We start from the raw sequence: 17,577 nt of genomic DNA, 5'->3' as shown, positions 1-17,577 counted from the left end.
TTAAGTAGCTGCCAATTCAGACTATGAAGCTTTGTGACTTAGGACCAGATGTATCAAGCTTCAAAAGAGATAAAATGGAGAGTGATAAACAACCAGCCAATCAGCTCCTTCCTGCCATGTTACATGCTGGGTTTGAATAGTGACAGGTAGGAGCTAGCTGTTTATCAATCTCCATTTTATCACTTTTGAAGCTTGATACATCTGGCCCTTAGGGTGATAACAGTGTTGGTATACCAGAGAAAAGTTCCAAAGATGAAGGGTCAGATTTATGGAAGCTTTTAAAAGTGAAAAGTGATCTGTTTTGCATCATACAAACGGTTACACAGGTTCTGACTGGTTGCTATTGGCAACGCCACCACTTTTCATTTTTAGAAGCTTTCCTAAATTTACAATGAGATCTTGTATGTTAACATGTTAAAATAAATGGGTGGCATGCTAGAACCCATTAGTAGAAGATTCAAACCCAGAACTGTGCGCCAGTTGTAGAAGGGCATTTGTGAGGCATTTCAGTGTTTGGGTTTAGCTTGTTACTTGACATTTCTAGAAGAGATAATCCATGTGTAAGGCATTTCAGTTTTGAGGTACAGCTTGATTTATGACCGTTTTTTAGAGAGATAATCAAATGGTATTTAGGCATTTTAGCTAAGCAAAAGAAAAGGTGTTAATATCTTTAGTTTGATAGCACTGTCTGTGCGATTAGAAACATGGGCAAATAGTATTGGTGAAAATACACTGTACAATTATTGTATGCAATTTGGACTAGATTGCATTCCTTTTGCAATGCAATGAGATGCAATTTAGTACAAAAGTATGTGCAGCACATTCTTTGTGCTGTGCAATGGGATGTGCACTTGAGCACGTATCACATTGCACCCATTAATTTGTACCGTGTATGGGCACCTTAAAAGGAGATTGTAAATCTGAGTTTACCATGCATAACGTCTTAAACGGTGAGTCCGATTGACAGATTGTTACTTAAGTTTAAATGCAGTTTTTGAAGGTGTTGCTTCCTGCTGCTAAATCACACATGTGAGTGAGTAAAAACATCCAGATTGACCTGCATGCTAAATCTGTGAACTAATCTGGATTAGCGAAAGAGCTAGGAGACTGGTTTAAAAGTGAGTGTGTTGGAATTTGTTGACCGGCTTGAAATGCTCCAAACTAGCATGTATTAATTGAACTTCTGAGGTGATCTGTTTGCTGCGTGTGTGAGTTCCTTTTGTTGGTTCCGGTATCAGTGCGCTCATACAGGCCTAATACATTGTAAACCATCAGTGTTAATCTGGCATTACCATCAAGAGGTGTTGCTGCTACACATACAACTGGAAGTAGGCCGTTCCAGGTGCCATTGTAGGAACCTTGTGGTGGCTGTTACTCCTAATATGGTGCGGTAAGCAGAGTGAGTAGCATGGAGTTTCTGACTGAGTAGTAACCCCTATACACTACAGTGGGTGATCATCCATTTCCATACATAGTATAGTAAATTACATTAGGCACACCTCCATACTTTTATAAGCGACGATGCCTACTTCTAAATAAAAAAATTAGGTTCCTATAACATAAACTAGCCAAATTTCTCAACCCATGGATAAATCTTTATTTCTTCTTCTTTCAGGTTGCTTATTAGGTTTGTAGGTAATGAGAATGCTCCAAACTGGCATGGATATCTGTATACTGCGCTGCTGTTCCTGTGCGCGTGTCTGCAAACACTCCTTTTGCACAAGTACTTTCACATCTGCTTCGTTACTGGCATGAGACTGAAAACTGCCATTATCGGTTTGGTCTATCGAAAGGTAGGGAACCACAATCCTAATAACGTCAGTAGGCTTTTTGTAGCTTCTCAGAACGGGGACCTTTTTAATCCTTTATTTTACACTGGTGATTCATTGGAATAGTAAGAGTGCCACTTTAGCCTCTACAATTGTGCAATCTAGTATAATATGATCAGTAACTGGTTTATTTATCTGCCATCTGGGAAATAATCTTGGTCTCAACATTCCAACTGCTTTTGTGAGGCTGGGCACGATGCAACATTTGTGTTTTATTGCCAGAATCTTTTTAGTGACCGGTACTGGAAATTGTTTTGTGCATAATGGATTTGCCACATCATGTTGTTTTTCAGAAGTGATTAAATGATTTCATGCTTTCTTTCTCAAAATTATAGGAGAAAGAATTGTAGCGGTGCAAAACAAAGCATACATTATTACTTTTAGGGTCCTTGCTGTGATATATCCAGCTCTCCAGGCGTCCCTTAGGGGGGTATGCAATCTGGGATCACGGCTGTCTATCCCCGCCAACAGCCATGATCCTGGCCAGATCGACCACATAACGACAGACAGGATTCATTGTACTGTCTACCGATGGGCGCAAAGGGGACGTGGCCGTGGATTGTCGATCTGCTGGCCGGATAATGACAATCCACAGCCGGTATCGTCCGAATGGGCCTGACCGCTTCTGAAGTCTGTCTCGTTCTGCCGTGATCCCGGATCAATGCTGTCATTAATGACGGCATTGAATAGGGAGCCGCAGCTATTTCCCACGTCGGAAATAGCAGCGGCACGTTGCATACCCCCCTTAAAGTTGCAGTATTTTTATAGTTTTTGGTCTTTGTGTAGTTTCACGGCGTTTCGCTCGCCCACGCTGCGGGCTCGGGGGCTCGCCACTCTATCTAAAATCAACTCCATGCCAACATGGATAGTGGGGGTATGCACTATCCATGTTGGCATGGAGTTAAGTTAGTTTGTTTTAAATAGTTTGTGGCGAGCGTAGAACCCGGTAGTAGCACTGCGCATTGCTTTTTTTTGCAGAATTGTTAACGCCACCCCACGATCAACGTCAACCCGAAGCGTAGCGAGCCCGCGAGGGGCGGCGGTACGCATCCTATGACCTTTTCATACCCCCACTATCCACGTCGGCGTGGAGTTGAGAATAGAAAGTGTGGTGAGCCCGAAGCGTGGCGAGGGGACGCGTATACCTGTGAAGGTGTCCGCGTCCCCTCGCGGGGCTCGCTGCGCTCGCCACGCTTCGGGCTCGGTGGCTCGCTGCGCTCGCCACACTTTCTATTCTCAACTCCACGCCGACGTGGATAGTGGGGGTATGAAAAGGTCGTAGGACGCGTACCGCCGCCCCTCGCGGGCTCGCCACGCTTCGGGTTGGGGTTGATCGTGGGGTGGCGTTAACAATTGTGGGGGCCATTTCACACTTCAGGGTTCCTATTTGGCCTCTGTGGGCCATTTAACATTGTTTCCTGAGGAAAAATCGGGTCAATTGAGACATTGAACAGGAAAATCGGGTCAATTGGGACATTTAACATTGTTCCCTATGGGAAATCGCGGGCATCGCGTCGGTCGCATCGCATGCGATTTTTTAGTGCATGCGATGGGCGCCTTTCTAGGTAAAGAGTACCAAAAAGTCTCCAATAAGTTCTGGCCTTGAAGCTAACTGGATATTTCTGGCGGATCAATTAGTCTGCAGTAATCTACAGAGGCTAATTGAATCCTGGCCTAGCCTTAACCCCTTCCCGACATTTGACGTACATTTACGTCATGGTCGGGAAGTACTTCCCGACACATGGCATAAATGTACGTCATGACTTCTAACTGTCACCGCGTCTATAGACGCGGTGACAGTTTGGAGATGTCTGCTGTCCCTGACAGCAGACATCCCCCCTCGCTGCCCAGGGGGGGCAGGGATGCCCCCCCCGGTCGGCGATCGCTGTGATTGGCTGTTCAAATGTGAACAGTCAATCACAGCGTTTCCTGTGTTACCGGCGGCTAAGCCGCTCGGTAACACGGTGATCGGTGCTGTTAAGTACAGCACCGATCACCAGCCCCCCCTCCCACCCACCCGGCAGCTCACCCGGCAGCTCACCCGGCAGTCCCTGGCCTGCAGTCCCTCCTTCCGGCAGCAGCGCACGCAGCGCTCCCCCCCTCCCACCCCCCCGTCAGCTGCAGCATTTTATAAAATAAACAAAATAAATAAAATAACATAAAATGTACTGAAATATATATATATGTGTGTGTGTGTGTGTGTGTGTGTGTGTGTGTGTGTGTGTGTATGTATGTATATATATATATATATATATATATATATATATAATAAATATATATATATATATATATATATATATATATATATATATATATATATATATATATATATATATATATATATATAGATATTCCCGACCGAAGACGTATATATACGTCATGGTTTTAAACTGTCACCGCGTCTTTGGAGATGTCTGCTGTCCCTGACATCCCCCCTCGCGGCGATCGCTGCGATTGGCTGTTCAAATGAGAACAGCCAATTGCAGCGTTTTCTGTGTTACCGACAGCTAAGCCGCTCGGTAACGCAGTGATCGGTGGTGATCGGTGCTGTTAAGTACAGCACCGATCACCACCGATCGCCAGCCCCCCCCCCTCCCACCCGGCAGCCCCCCCTCCCTCCCACCCACCCGGCTGCCGCAGCGTCAGCACCCCTCCCACCCCCCCACCAGCCGCAGCGCCAGCCCCCCTCCCAAAGCTGGTGAGCAAAATGGGGTCACATGTGGGGGGGTTCCACTGTATTGGTGCTTCGGGGGTCTTGCTAATGCGACATAGCACCCACCATTCATTCCACCACCAAATATCACTCCTTCCCTTCTGAGTCCTGCCATGCACCCAAATGGTATTTTTTGGTCACATGTGAGGCATTGCCATACTCGGGAGAAATTGGGGCACAGATTTTGGGGTGCTTTGTCTCCTTCATTCCTTGTGAAAATGAAAAATTTTGAGCCAGAACTGCATTTTTGTGTAAAAAATTACATTTTTTTACACAAAAATGCAGACATTTTTTTACACAAATGCAGATCTGGCTCAATTTTTCATTTTCACAAGGAATGAAGGAGACAAAGCACCCCAAAATCTGTGCCCCAATTTCTCCCGAGTATGGCAATGCCTCACATGTGACCAAAAAATACCAGTTGGGTGCATGGCAGGACTCAGAAGGGAAGGAGTGATATTTGGATTTTGCAGCACAGATTCTGGTTGAATGACCCCTGAAGCACCCATACAGTGGAACCCCCCCACAAGTGACCCCATTTTGCAAACTACACCCTTTAGGGAATTCATCTAGGGGTATAGTGTACATTTAAAACCCCCAGGGGTTTCACCAATTTTGATACAACTGGGCAGTGAAAATGAAAAATTAAATTTTTTTACACAAAAATGCAGATCTGGCTCAAAATTTTTCATTTTCACAAGGAATGAAGGAGACAAAGCACCCCAAAATCTGTGCCCCAATTTCTCCCGAGTATGGCAATGCCTCACATGTGACCAAAAAATACCAGTTGGGTGCATGGCAGGACTCAGAAGGGAAGGAGTGATATTTGGATTTTGCAGCACAGATTCTGGTTGAATGACCCCTGAAGCACCCATACAGTGGACCCCCCCCACAAGTGACCCCATTTTGCAAACTACACCCTTTAGGGAATTCATCTAGGGGTATAGTGTACATTTCAAACCCCCAGGGGTTTCACCAATTTTGATACAACTGAGCTGTGAAAATGAAAAAAATTTTTTCATTTTCACAGCCCAGTTGTATCAAAATTGGTGAAACCCCTGGGGGTTTGAAATGTACACTATACCCCTAGATGAATTCCCTAAAGGGTGTAGTTTGCAAAATGGGGTCACTTGTGGGGGGCTTCCACTGTATTGGTGCTTTGGGGGTCTTGCTAATGCGACATAGCACCCACCAAAATTCCACCAGAATCTGAGCTGCAAAATACAAAAATCACTCCTTCCCTTCTGAGTCCTGCCATGCACCCAAATGGTATTTTTTGGTCACATGTGAGGCATTGCCGTACTCGGGAGAAATTGGGGCACAGATTTTGGGGTGCTTTGTCTCCTTCATTCCTTGTGAAAATGAAACATTTTGAGCCAGAACTGCATTTTTGTGTAAAAAATTTAATTTTTCATTTTCACTGCCCAGTTGTACCACAATTGGTGAAACCCCTGGGGGTTTGAAATGTACATTATACCCCTAGATGTATTCCCTGAGGGGTGTAGTTTGCAAAATGGGGTCACTTGTGGGGGGGTTCCTAACTTTTAGCATCTTATGGTGCCTAGAAACCTACATGGTGCCTAAAAAATAATCTCATAAAAAGGAGGCTCCAAAATCAAGTAGTTGCTCCTTCTATTATGAAGCCTGTGGTTTGGTCAACGTGCACACTAGGGCCACATATAGGATATTTATGAAAACAAAAGAATTGGGGGAATCAATTTTTAGTCACATTTCTCTAGTAAAATGTACTGTGTTCCTTAGAAAAATGTATTAAAATTGCAAATCTGCAAAAAAAATGAAATTTTGAAATTTCACCTACACTTTGTTTTAATTCCTGTGAAACACCTAAAGGGTTAACAAACTTCCAAAATGCTGTTTTGAATACTGTGAGGGGTGCAGTTTTTGAAATGGCATCATTTATGGGGGTGTCTCACATACAAGTCCCTCAAAGTCACATCAGAACTGAACTGGTCCCTAAAAAAATCAGTGTTTGAAATTTTCTTGAAAATTTGAGAATTTGCTATTCATATTGTAAGCCTCCTAGTGTCCAAAAAAATTAAAAGGAAGTTGAAATAATGATGGAAACATAAAGTAGACATATGGTCTATGTTAGTTATTAACTATTTTGAGTGGTATGATTATTTGTCTCACAAGCAGAAAATTGAACATTTTGAAAATTGCTAAATTTTCCATTTTTTTACGACATTTTGGTATTTTTCACAAAAAAACACAGACTGTATCGACCCAAATTTACCACTAATTTGAAGTACAATGTGTCACGAGAAAACAATCTCAAAATCACTGGGATAAGTAAAAGCAAAAAAAAGTTATCCCCACTTAAGTGATACATGTCAGATTTGAAAAAAAAAAGGGCTCTGTCAGGAAGGCAAAAACTGGCTCTGTCAGGAAGGGGTTAAAGCACCCCAGGCTGGTCTGGAAGTTTAGCGATATAAATGTACAGTATTATCAGTGTTTTCAGTTAAGATCACCAGTCTTGTCTTCTTGTAACATCATTAGAACCTTTTACCTTTCCCATAGTCCCTGGTGATCAGTAATGCTGCACGTCGGACCTCCACCATTGGGGAAATTGTTAACCTGATGTCTGTAGATGCACAGAGATTCATGGACTTGGCAACCTATATAAACATGATTTGGTCTGCACCTCTTCAGGTTATATTGGCTCTGTATCTGTTGTGGCAGGTAAGTGGCAACATTCCAGTGTGTGTTTCCATTGCTCAGCTACTTACTCACAAGAAGTTATGAAGTTTGGTATAAATGAGTACATGAATTGATTTAAGGTGCCCACACACAGTTAAGCCCCATACACACTAGAGACTACATTATGATCAATATTGATCCGGAAGAGGCCTCTAGTACACTCAATATCATGAACAATGCACGCTCCCATGTGTCATTAATGACCACCTCACTAATCTGAACCTGTACAGACGAGGGGGGCCTCCTTTAAGACTGCTGATGCTGGGTCCCTGCCGCCGACCAATATCTGCATCAGCGGGGCCTCGTTTAGTGTGTAAGGGGCTTTAGATATTGTTAACAATCTAATCTCTTACTCCATTTCCCTTGCCATCCAAAACACTCCTGGCCGAACAATATCATATACACACACAGAAGGATTGAGTAAACAGAGGATTAGATGGGTTGTTTAACGACTGCAAATCCTATACACATCATTGCCACATCGTTCATCATGACTACACACTGAACAATATGTGCCAAATCGTGCATGACTAGTCATTGATCCTTCTGCATGTTGAGGGGTTCAGCGAGCTAGATGAATGACTACTGCGTCCATCTATTGGATCGTTCTCATGCCCACACACGGAAAGTTTTTAAACGATTGGTCGAAAATGGCCATATTGTTTAAAATATCTTCCTGTGTGTGGGCAACTTTAATACTCGTGTGATGGTCATTGTTTGGGCTCCTATATGCTAGTTTTTATGCTTTCTGCATGGGTTCTAGCTGATGTAACCATAGAACTAATGGCCTTTGTGTTATTTGGACAGTGCACGCACATGAATGTTTCAAGACCTAGATTTTTGCTTCTTCGTCTCTTGTGCCACTTGAGCTGTGCCTGCTCTTTGTTGCTCTTTAGATTCTGGCATCATATTTATTTTATTTTCCTTGAATGTTTTATTAAAAAAAAAAAAAAAAAAGAGAGCTGCTTACCTCTAAAGCCCCGTGTGTACAGGGTGATAGCGCTAGGACCGTGCTCCCGCAACCAGCCCTGTCCTGCGATATTTACGTTTCAGGTCTGTCTCCATTTTCATCAGCGACCATCGCTGGTCGCTGATGAAAATGACACAAAGTGATTTGGTTGCTGAACGATATATCGCTGTGCGATATGAAGACAAAATCGCTCAGTGACCAAATCGCCCTGTGTATACGGACCTTTACTGATGTTTATTACTACTCTCTAGCTCTGTAATCACATTAGATGCTATAGTCACTTGTTAAATCTATTTTATAATCTTCTTGTTTTAGAACCTTGGTCCCTCTGTTTTAGCAGGGGTTGCTGTCATGATACTTCTGGTGCCTGTGAATGCCGTGATTGCAATGAAGACAAAGAAATATCAGGTTAGTAATGGCTTTTGCTAGTGTTCCTCTAAAGTGGGGTATGCACTAGCCAATGTGTGTATCCGGCCAAATAGGCTGTGGCTGGCCACCCGGTGGGGTGCTGGCATCATGAAGTGCACACACTTGTCCATGTCAGCGGGGAGGGAGTGACTTGGGGAGCAGGGTCCATGCTGATAGCTCCAAGATAGTAAAATATATGGCCTAGAAGAGACCTTCTGAGTGTTATCTTTTACGATTTCATCTAGTGTGTGTGAGGCTTAAGAGTTCTTCTCTGGGAATCAAATGTTTAAAAGGAGTTAACTGGGTACCAAAAGAGCTAGTCCAGCCTCTACCACAGCGATGGGACCCTATGCAATATACAGTATGGTTTAAGACAGTGGTTCCCAAACTGTGTGCCGCGGCTCCCTGGGGTGCCTCGGGACACATGCAGGGGTGCCGCGGGTTTGTGGTCCAGGACCAACTCAAATTATTAATGGTTAATTATTTATGAGCAAAACCAGTGCTGGTGGCTGCCAATCATAGAATGTGTACAAACAGAAGCAAATCCTGCCCTTTACCACATAACTGCCGCTAAGAATCGCATATAAACCCAATCTACTTAATTTTTTGGGACCTAGGGGTGCCGTGAAAAAAATTCTGATTCTCTAGGGTGCCGTAAATCAAGAGATTAGGAACCCCTGGTTTAAGATCTAAAATGTTTTGGAATAATCTTGGAGGAGATACCATGTTAGGAGGGTAGTGCTTCTGAAATGAACCCGGTAAATTTGGCAGACTTACAGAGTGTTTATTGTTTGATTCATGCAGAGGGGCAGCTGGAGCCGCATGATTACACTGTACTTAATTGTACTATGTATTTTACCTTCTTCATTTTAAAGTTGAGTGGCCTTTTAAGCAAAATATGCTAAATGCACACCTTGCTTGTAAAGTTAGGTTAACCCTTTGAGTGCCAAGTGAATTTGATAAGATAGGCGTGAAAATTGCCATGCAAACCTTTTTTATTCATCATAATTACCTGTAATATTTACCTTTTTATATAGGAAACATAATGTTTTCTTACGCAACATTTTTTATTTGATTTGAAATAACAAATGAGAGCGATTCTGGCTTTTTAAAATGAATATTTTGCACATCTCTCACAGATGTCGGCACTCAAAGGGGGGGGGGGGGTAATTCAATGTCGGCTCACGACTGTCGGGCCGGCCCTACAGCCGTAACTCTGTCCCGTTCTCAGCCAACTTGACTCTCATTTCACAGGCAGGATTCAATGTCCTGCCTGCCAAGCGCCGAGAAGGGGGCGTGGTCACGAGAAACAGGCAAAATTCGGCGAGCAGCGGCCGGGAGCCTGTCAATTCCGGCAGAACGAGCCCGACTGCTTGTGAAGTCGGGCTCGTTCTGCCGATACCCTGTTAAATGCTGTCAAGGAAGACCGCATTGAATAGAGCCACGCAGCCATCTCCCCTGTCGAAAATGGTGGCGGGAGATTGAATACCTCCCAAAGGGTTAATCCTTTCAATGCTATCCGCTGTAAAAGTAATGTCCCTGAAGCTGCAAGGTGCATATTAAAATCATTTTCTTTTAGTTGACAGCAGATTCTTCCTTGGTTCACTTTCTGTGGATCCGTTTTCCCCCTCCTGTCCTAATCTTTGCCTCCCTCTGCTGGTCAAAGTTGCAGCAAGCTAAAAATCTCATGAGTCACATGAAACACCACCATGTTCTGTATGTATGCATGTGCAGGTTTAGTGACCCTCCTTTTTTATTTTATATTTTTAGGTTGTCCAGATGAAGTGCAAAGACAACAGGATTAAGTTAATGAATGAGATCTTAAATGGAATGAAAGTGCTGAAGCTCTATGCTTGGGAGCTAGCCTTTAAGGAGAAAGTGTTGGGAATCCGACAGGATGAGCTAAAAGTACTGAAGAAGTCGGCCTACCTGTCCGCTGTGGGAACGTTTACCTGGGTCTGTGCACCTTTTCTGGTAAGTTGTATTGCTTTGAACCCTCTCTAGAGTTGGTCAGTGAGACACCGTTCTGTTTACAGAACATGCACGGCATTATTCATGTCAAGTTTTCACTTTGATGACAATGTACTATCCTGCAAATTAAAAGCACTGATGCAATTTTGGCATTTTAGCCAATAGATTTAAAGTGGATGTGGTTTACCTTTCAATGTGTTGTCTCTTTAATGCTATCTGCTAAATTGTGAAATCACTTCAGTCAGGGCCGGTTCTAGGGTGTTTGGCGCCCTCCTGCGGAATAAAAATTTGCGCCCTCAAATACCTCTCGGCACGCACGCAAGCCAGAAAAAGTGCTTGCTCTCACAAGTAGCATGGCCACACTAGTACCCACATTTCATATTACACCACACAGTAGCTTAATCTCTTTTACACCACATAGCAGTCTACATATTCACATTATTACCACACACAGTAGTACCCATTTTTCATATGACGCTACACAGTAATAACCTATGTACACAATGCCCACCATAGTAGTGACACTTTCTAGAAGTTAGAAGGCTCTGCACTGCTGCTCATTTGATTGACAGCCAGGGGAGCAATGGGTAGGGTGGCGGCCATGATGACATCAGGCATTGTGTCGGTGAGTGAGGGGAGCTGCTGGTGCCGCTGGCTGCCTGTCATAATATTTGACAGGCTGCGGCAGCCAGTAGCTAACTAACAGTCAGTACAGTAGTAGCATATATTATAAATAAATACAAATTGAATCTGAGCGAGCGCGCCGCACTGCGCAGGCTGTACTAGGAGACTGGTGCAGGGGGGAAACAGCCAGGCACCGCCGTGAGTCACGTCACGTGACCGCACTTGTCTTTGCTGTTATACATAGAGGCAGGAGGAGGAGGCAGACTTTGTAGGAGTCGGACTCGGAGGGTTTGTGTGCACACACAGCGGGGCGCACCCGGCGCAGGGAGCAGCATCCATCTCTCAGTCATCTACTCTCCACACTGCCGCCCGGCGCTGTCAGACAAGCGCTGTGGGCGGCATGCAGGCAGACAGTGAAGGCGAGGGGCCGGGCTGGCAGCTTTAGCAGCAGAGCAGGGAGAGTGCGCCTTCTCACCATGGCGCCTCCCTGCTTTGCAGGAGCTGCTGAGTGGCCAGCGCCGGCCCTGACTTCAGTGCTATTACCTTTGAGCCATTATCTCTGCAAAGCTCAGCACTGTCGCCCCGTGTGTAGGCCCCATAAGAGTATCGTTGGTTCAATGCTACTGATCACTGTATCTACTAGTTATTGATTCTTCATCCAGAATGCATCCAGATAATACAGTGTGTTCCAAATTACATTACATTACAATGCATTTATAAATGACCTTTGGCCCTGTCATGGGTCATACTCTCCCACAAAGCAATGCAGGGGCATTTTGTGAGCGATGTAGTAAAGTGGCCTAACATCGCTATGTGATTAGGCACCATTAGTTCCCTAATAGTGTACTAAGGATTAGTATGGTTTTGTTTGTAGTCAGAAGGGAATTTGATTTAAATATAGTAGAGTTAGCATAACGTGTGAGGCAAGGATGGAGGTTACACTGGTATCGGACTTGTATTTTTGCCTTGTTACCCAGATTACCTTTGTTTTTTTCAGAATTTTTGTGTGTTAATTTGCGAATAGTATTTGCTAAGTATATAGGATGAGTATTTTTGTTGCATGACATGTTGTCAAACAGGGCTAATAGAAGCAATTTCAGGATAGCCGTATGTCAGGGGGTGGGGGACCTTTTTTTGTGCCAAGGGCCGTTTGTATGGGGAAAAAAATCCTTCGGGGGCCATATGTAAAAATGTCTCTTGCGAATTGTCATGCTGCAGCCGTCCCACACTCTGGCGGCTGCCGCTGAATAGGACTGACAGTCTCCGGCTGCTGTTGATTAAGAGGAATCTCATGAGAACTACCAACCTTTTGCTAGAATTCCCCTGTACTTGACTTCCGCAAAGCCGCCGGGCGGGATGGCCACTTAGACCAGCTACGGGGACCTGAGGTTCCCCACCCCTGCTGTATGTGGACAGATTTGTAAAATGCAACTGTAGAAGCTGCATGTATAAATAGTGGTGTTTCTCATATTCTGGAGCTTGTGACTGGTGATTGATAGATGGCTTCAGTGTTGTATGCACTGTCAACCATGCAGCATCCACTATTGTGGTTCCATATGTGTTTGTGTAAGAGTTAAGATGGTAATATTATGAATTATTTACATAGCGTGGTGAGAATTATTAGGAGCATTTAGAAAATACATGCACAGATAAATATTCTATGTATTATTATAACCGATTATTTTATTTTTTTTGGACATTTTTCGAAAATGAGAACATTTAATTGTTGCCCTAGCTAGGGTTCTAGTTCCCACTGTATTTCCTGGTAACTCTGTCCCTACTATATAGTAACTTATAACTTAAGTAATCCTCTTCTGCAGACACTTTTCTCTTTTATGGTAGATACTGAGTGTGGCTAAGAGCAGACCATTTCTATCCCCCCCCCCCTCTAAAGCCCAAAATAACACTCAAAGCTTTGGTGAAGCAAATATATTATGCCCACGTTAGGATAAAATATGTATTGTTCCATTCACAGGTGTTTATAAGTGGAACATTGTAAGTGGAAAATACAGTTGGACGGGGCTCATGTTTACCTTAGTGGAGAGATGAGGGAAGACAGGCGGAACACAGCGGAGGGGAAGGCAAGAACGTGTCTAAATGTAGATAAATTCTATATTCATGTACAGAAGCCTGTTCTGCTCTAACGAGAGGCCAATAAAAACGAGACAAATCAAAATCGAGAGATTGCGGTAACTTCCGCCTTCAAAGACAGTTTTTCTTAGAATGGGAAATAAAATGGTAATTCCCCATGAGTATGGTTATATGGAGTACAGCTTTGCAGGTGTCGGTAAGATGTTGCACGCTGGTTCTCGGTGTGAATCCTTGCAGACAGCCAGTAAAGTGCATAATCTATTTAGAATTAGGCAATTTTTTTTTTTTAATTGAGTCTTTATTTTTCATTTTTCAACAAACACATAAATGATAAAAAACAATACATTACAATACATATAGAAGACACGGCAGTCCATTATACAACAGCAGTATAACTGAAGGGATGAAGACATTCGGGACAACGATTGCTAGGATACGAGGACATTTATTTGGGGACAACCCCAGAGGTCGAGTAAAAACTGACATGATTTAAGGGCTTTGTCTGGCACAGGGGAGAAGAGCATTAATCAACTACCCATTCGCACGGTTCTTTGGGCTTGACTTAGGAGATAAGTGAGAAGACTGGATATCTGCAATATAATGCTGTGTTATTTAAGAGGAATTCATACTTATACTTAAAAGGAAGTATCAAGAGTGGAGAAGTGTACGCTAGTGATAGACCTTATGGCTCTATACTGTTTTTTTGCGCCATAAAAGTGAGTATAATCGAAAAAAGTGCAAAAGTGCTTTAAGTGCATAGTGCTTGGAAGCCTGGAGGACCAACACAGAATTATATATCCTTATTGATCGACCAGGATATACGTGAAGAAAAATAGTGATATATAATATTATTTATTATTGTTATTAAAGTGCAATACGTGCGGGGTCCGTAACCCGTTTTGTGACCTGATTCGGACACCCTGTCAAAAATTAAAGGGGTTGGGGATATCCTAGGCTAGAGCCCTCGTCCCCTTAGCCCGTATAATTAGTTGTGGATTTAAGCTCTGGGATATTACTTGAGGTGACTTCGATCAAAATATACAAGACGTGATATATTGACACATTACTAATAGAAAAAAGAAAAAAAAAAAGAAAACTGAAAAACCTTCACATGTGAGACCCGAAGTGGGCATTTAAAACTATGAGAAACTCGTTGCCCTTCCTTAGCTTGGCTATCCTTTGAATTGATAGAAAACCGAGCTATGCCAAGGGTACCAAATTGATAGAAATTTTATACTGCGCCCCGTAGAGGCATAGTGAAATTTCTCGTGTTAATATGTGGTGTTCACTAAATTAAGCCATTCATTAAACGGCGGCCCTTTTTTTGCCATCCAATAGCGAGCTATTACTACTTTGGCAATTGCTGTGAGATGTAAGAACAGAAGGCTCAACTCATTGGTCATTTCACCCTCCTCCCATAGCCCCATAACCAAATTAATATCGGTAAGATTTCCCTGAGTCGCTCCCAATCCTGAGAGCACCTGGCAGACCCTAATCCAGAATTGGTCAACTTTACCACAAGTCCTCATTAAATGCCAAAATGTTGCCCCGTTTTCGCCGCACTTTGGACAACTATCAGCCCCAGATCCCCTCATTTTTCTTAATCGTACTGGGGTCATGTATGTGCGATGTATGATATTGAACTGGACTTGCTGTACACGTATGGAATTGGTTGCCTTTTTTGGAATTGCTAGGGCCGCCTGCCAGTTACTCTCTTTGATAGCGGGAATATCGACTGCCCACTTCTGCATTAGTAGAATTAGCCCTTCATCTGGGGCGATAGCGGTTAAATATCTATAGAGTTTTGACACACTTTTACGCGGGGTAAGTTTTCTCAGGAAGACTTTAATAGGGGTATCTGTTAGCCATTGTTCCCTATCCCTTCCATACCCGGAGATTGCGCTCCTCAGCTGTAGGAATCTATAGAACATAGACCTTGGAAGGGCGTACTCTGCCTGGAGCTGGGCGAAAGATTTGAAATTACTGTCCAGAAATAGCTGATCCAATGAACTGATACCATATTGTGACCATAGCCTTCCCCCTTGCTGTCTAGTAATCTCTGGGGACATGGGTAGGAGAAGAAACGATGATTCTGGATCCTGACCCCTGAAATTCTCTGAGGCGCACACCGTTCTCCAAATTCTCATGGCCTGGGAGACTATGGGGGGGTAGGATCTACTTAGTGATCCAGAAAACAGGATCTGCATCGGGGTAACATTTGGATCTATACACTTTATGAGCCTAATCAGTTCAGAGGGCTGTTCTTCTGGTTTCACCCAAGTCCTTAGATGAGATAGCTGAGCAGCAAAATAATATCTCCTGAAGCTCGGTAGGGCCATACCCCCATTATCCCGATCTCTACATAGGGTGACGAGTTTTACTCTAGGGCGCCTGCCGCCCCAAATGAACGAGGACACCACACTATCCAAACTTCTAAAATATTCATCCCTGATATATACTGGGGAATGTTGAAGTAGGTACAGTATTTTGGGCAGAATTACCATCTTAATTAAATTCACCCGACCCTGCACCGTTAAGGGGAGCTTAGCCCAGCACTTGAACTTAGATCTAGCTTCTTGTATCGCCGGGGTTAAATTATCTTTTATAAAATCCTCTGTTTCTACCGACACCTTAACTCCCAAATATTTGAACCCCGTAGTCTTCACCAATGGTACACCGAGCCCGCAGCCACTCAAGGTATCCTCTCCCACTATCATCAAGTGTGATTTGCTCCAGTTTACTGTGAGCCCCGAGAGTTCACCAAAATGACCGAGTTGCTCGATCACAGTTGGGAAATCTCTGTTTGGGTCGGCCATCCCAACTAGAAGATCATCAGCATACAGGGATATGAGATTATATTTCAAATCTCTCCCAATATCATCAGAGTATAATTTAGCTCTTAACAAACAGGCCATGGGCTCTATCGCTATGGCGAAAATCAGTGGAGAAAGGGGACAGCCCTGCCGAGTCCCTCTAAACAGAGGAAATGGCTGGGATGTGTACCCATTAATTGAGACTCTAGCCCTAGGATTCTTATACATGAGCCTCAACCGTTTGACAAAGCCCGACCCAAACCCGAACGCCTTCAAAGCACCCCATAGGTAGCCCCACTCAACGGAATCGAACGCCTTGTTCGCGTCAAATGAGGCTACCGCGGCGTTCAGCCCCTTAATCTTCATATGTTGAATGTAGGAAAAAACCCTCCTAACATTGATCGTGGTAGATTTTCCACGCATGAACCCAGATTGGTCAGGGTGTACTATATCCTGGATTACTCTGCCTAGACGATTAGCCAATACCTTGGCGATTATTTTCGCGTCGGTGGGCATGAGAGAAATAGGCCTGTATGAGTCGACACTCATGGGGTCTTTACCCTTCTTTAAAATAAACACTATAGATGATTCAGCCATGGAGGATGGAAGATCGTCCTCAATCATCATAGCATTACAGAGGACTACCAGACGAGGAATCAGAGCTTTGTCAAATTTTCGGTACATCTCACCAGGCAGGCCATCCAGTCCGGGGGCCTTCCCCAGGGGAAGGGAATTAATTACCCCCTCCACTTCTTCACTCGTGATGGGGGCATCTAGGAGGGTTTGGGCATCCTGCGATAGTGTGGGGAGGTGTAGACCCCGAAAAAACTGCGTCAACTCCTCCTCACTGGATTTCTGGGCTGATTGATAGACTTTGCCAAAATGGCTGACGAATTCCTCCACTATATCTGGAGTTGATGACCGAATTTGGCCTTGTTCAGTTCTAATGCTAGAAATAATATTAGAAGGCTTGTCCATCTTAAGCAAAAAGGCCATGAATTTGCCTGCTTTATCCGAACCAGTGTACCACTGGTGAGAGCCCACTTTAAGCCTACGATAGTTGACTTCTTGTAAATATTCTAACCACTCTGTCTGAGTCCGTTGCCATTCCACCCTATCGAGGTCTAAATTGCTAATTTGATAAACTCTTTCTAAGTCTAGAGTTCTTGCCTCTAGATCACCTGCCTTCCTACGATGAAGCCCCTTCAAAAACGAGATTTTTTTAATAAACACCCCCCGTAGGTAGGCTTTGAAGGCGTCCCATACATTAATACTTGACGATGAGCCGTCATTGTACTGAAAGAAAGACAAAATTTCTGCCTCGATCTCATCCTGATTTAACTGGGGGAGCCAGTAGGGCTGAAGCTTCCAGTACCTGAATCCAACGGGCTCTGCCAAATCAAGCTGCATGACAAGGGGCGAATGGTCCGAAATCCCGCG

General features: G+C 43.9%; 1 protein-coding gene across 2 annotated transcripts in view; it reads left to right on the top strand.

The window, feature by feature from the left end:
* The window catches only part of ABCC1 (ATP binding cassette subfamily C member 1 (ABCC1 blood group)), a 128,168-nt gene that overhangs the window by 52,841 nt on the left and 57,750 nt on the right, over nucleotides 1–17,577 (top strand). For both annotated transcript variants that reach the window (XM_083153291.1, XM_083153292.1), the window contains exons 9-12: nucleotides 1,616–1,793; nucleotides 7,081–7,242; nucleotides 8,546–8,638; nucleotides 10,409–10,612. In XM_083153291.1, the coding sequence (XP_083009417.1) occupies nucleotides 1,616–1,793; nucleotides 7,081–7,242; nucleotides 8,546–8,638; nucleotides 10,409–10,612 (637 nt within the window). The remainder of the gene's footprint in view (nucleotides 1–1,615; nucleotides 1,794–7,080; nucleotides 7,243–8,545; nucleotides 8,639–10,408; nucleotides 10,613–17,577) is intronic.

The sequence above is a fragment of the Crinia signifera genome, chromosome 7 (genome assembly GCF_055691185.1).
Source record: "Crinia signifera chromosome 7, ASM5569118v1, whole genome shotgun sequence".
Taxonomy (NCBI): domain Eukaryota; kingdom Metazoa; phylum Chordata; class Amphibia; order Anura; family Myobatrachidae; genus Crinia; species Crinia signifera.
The sequence above is the reverse complement of the archived record's forward strand: the minus strand, read 5'-3'. Positions and strand labels throughout refer to the sequence as shown.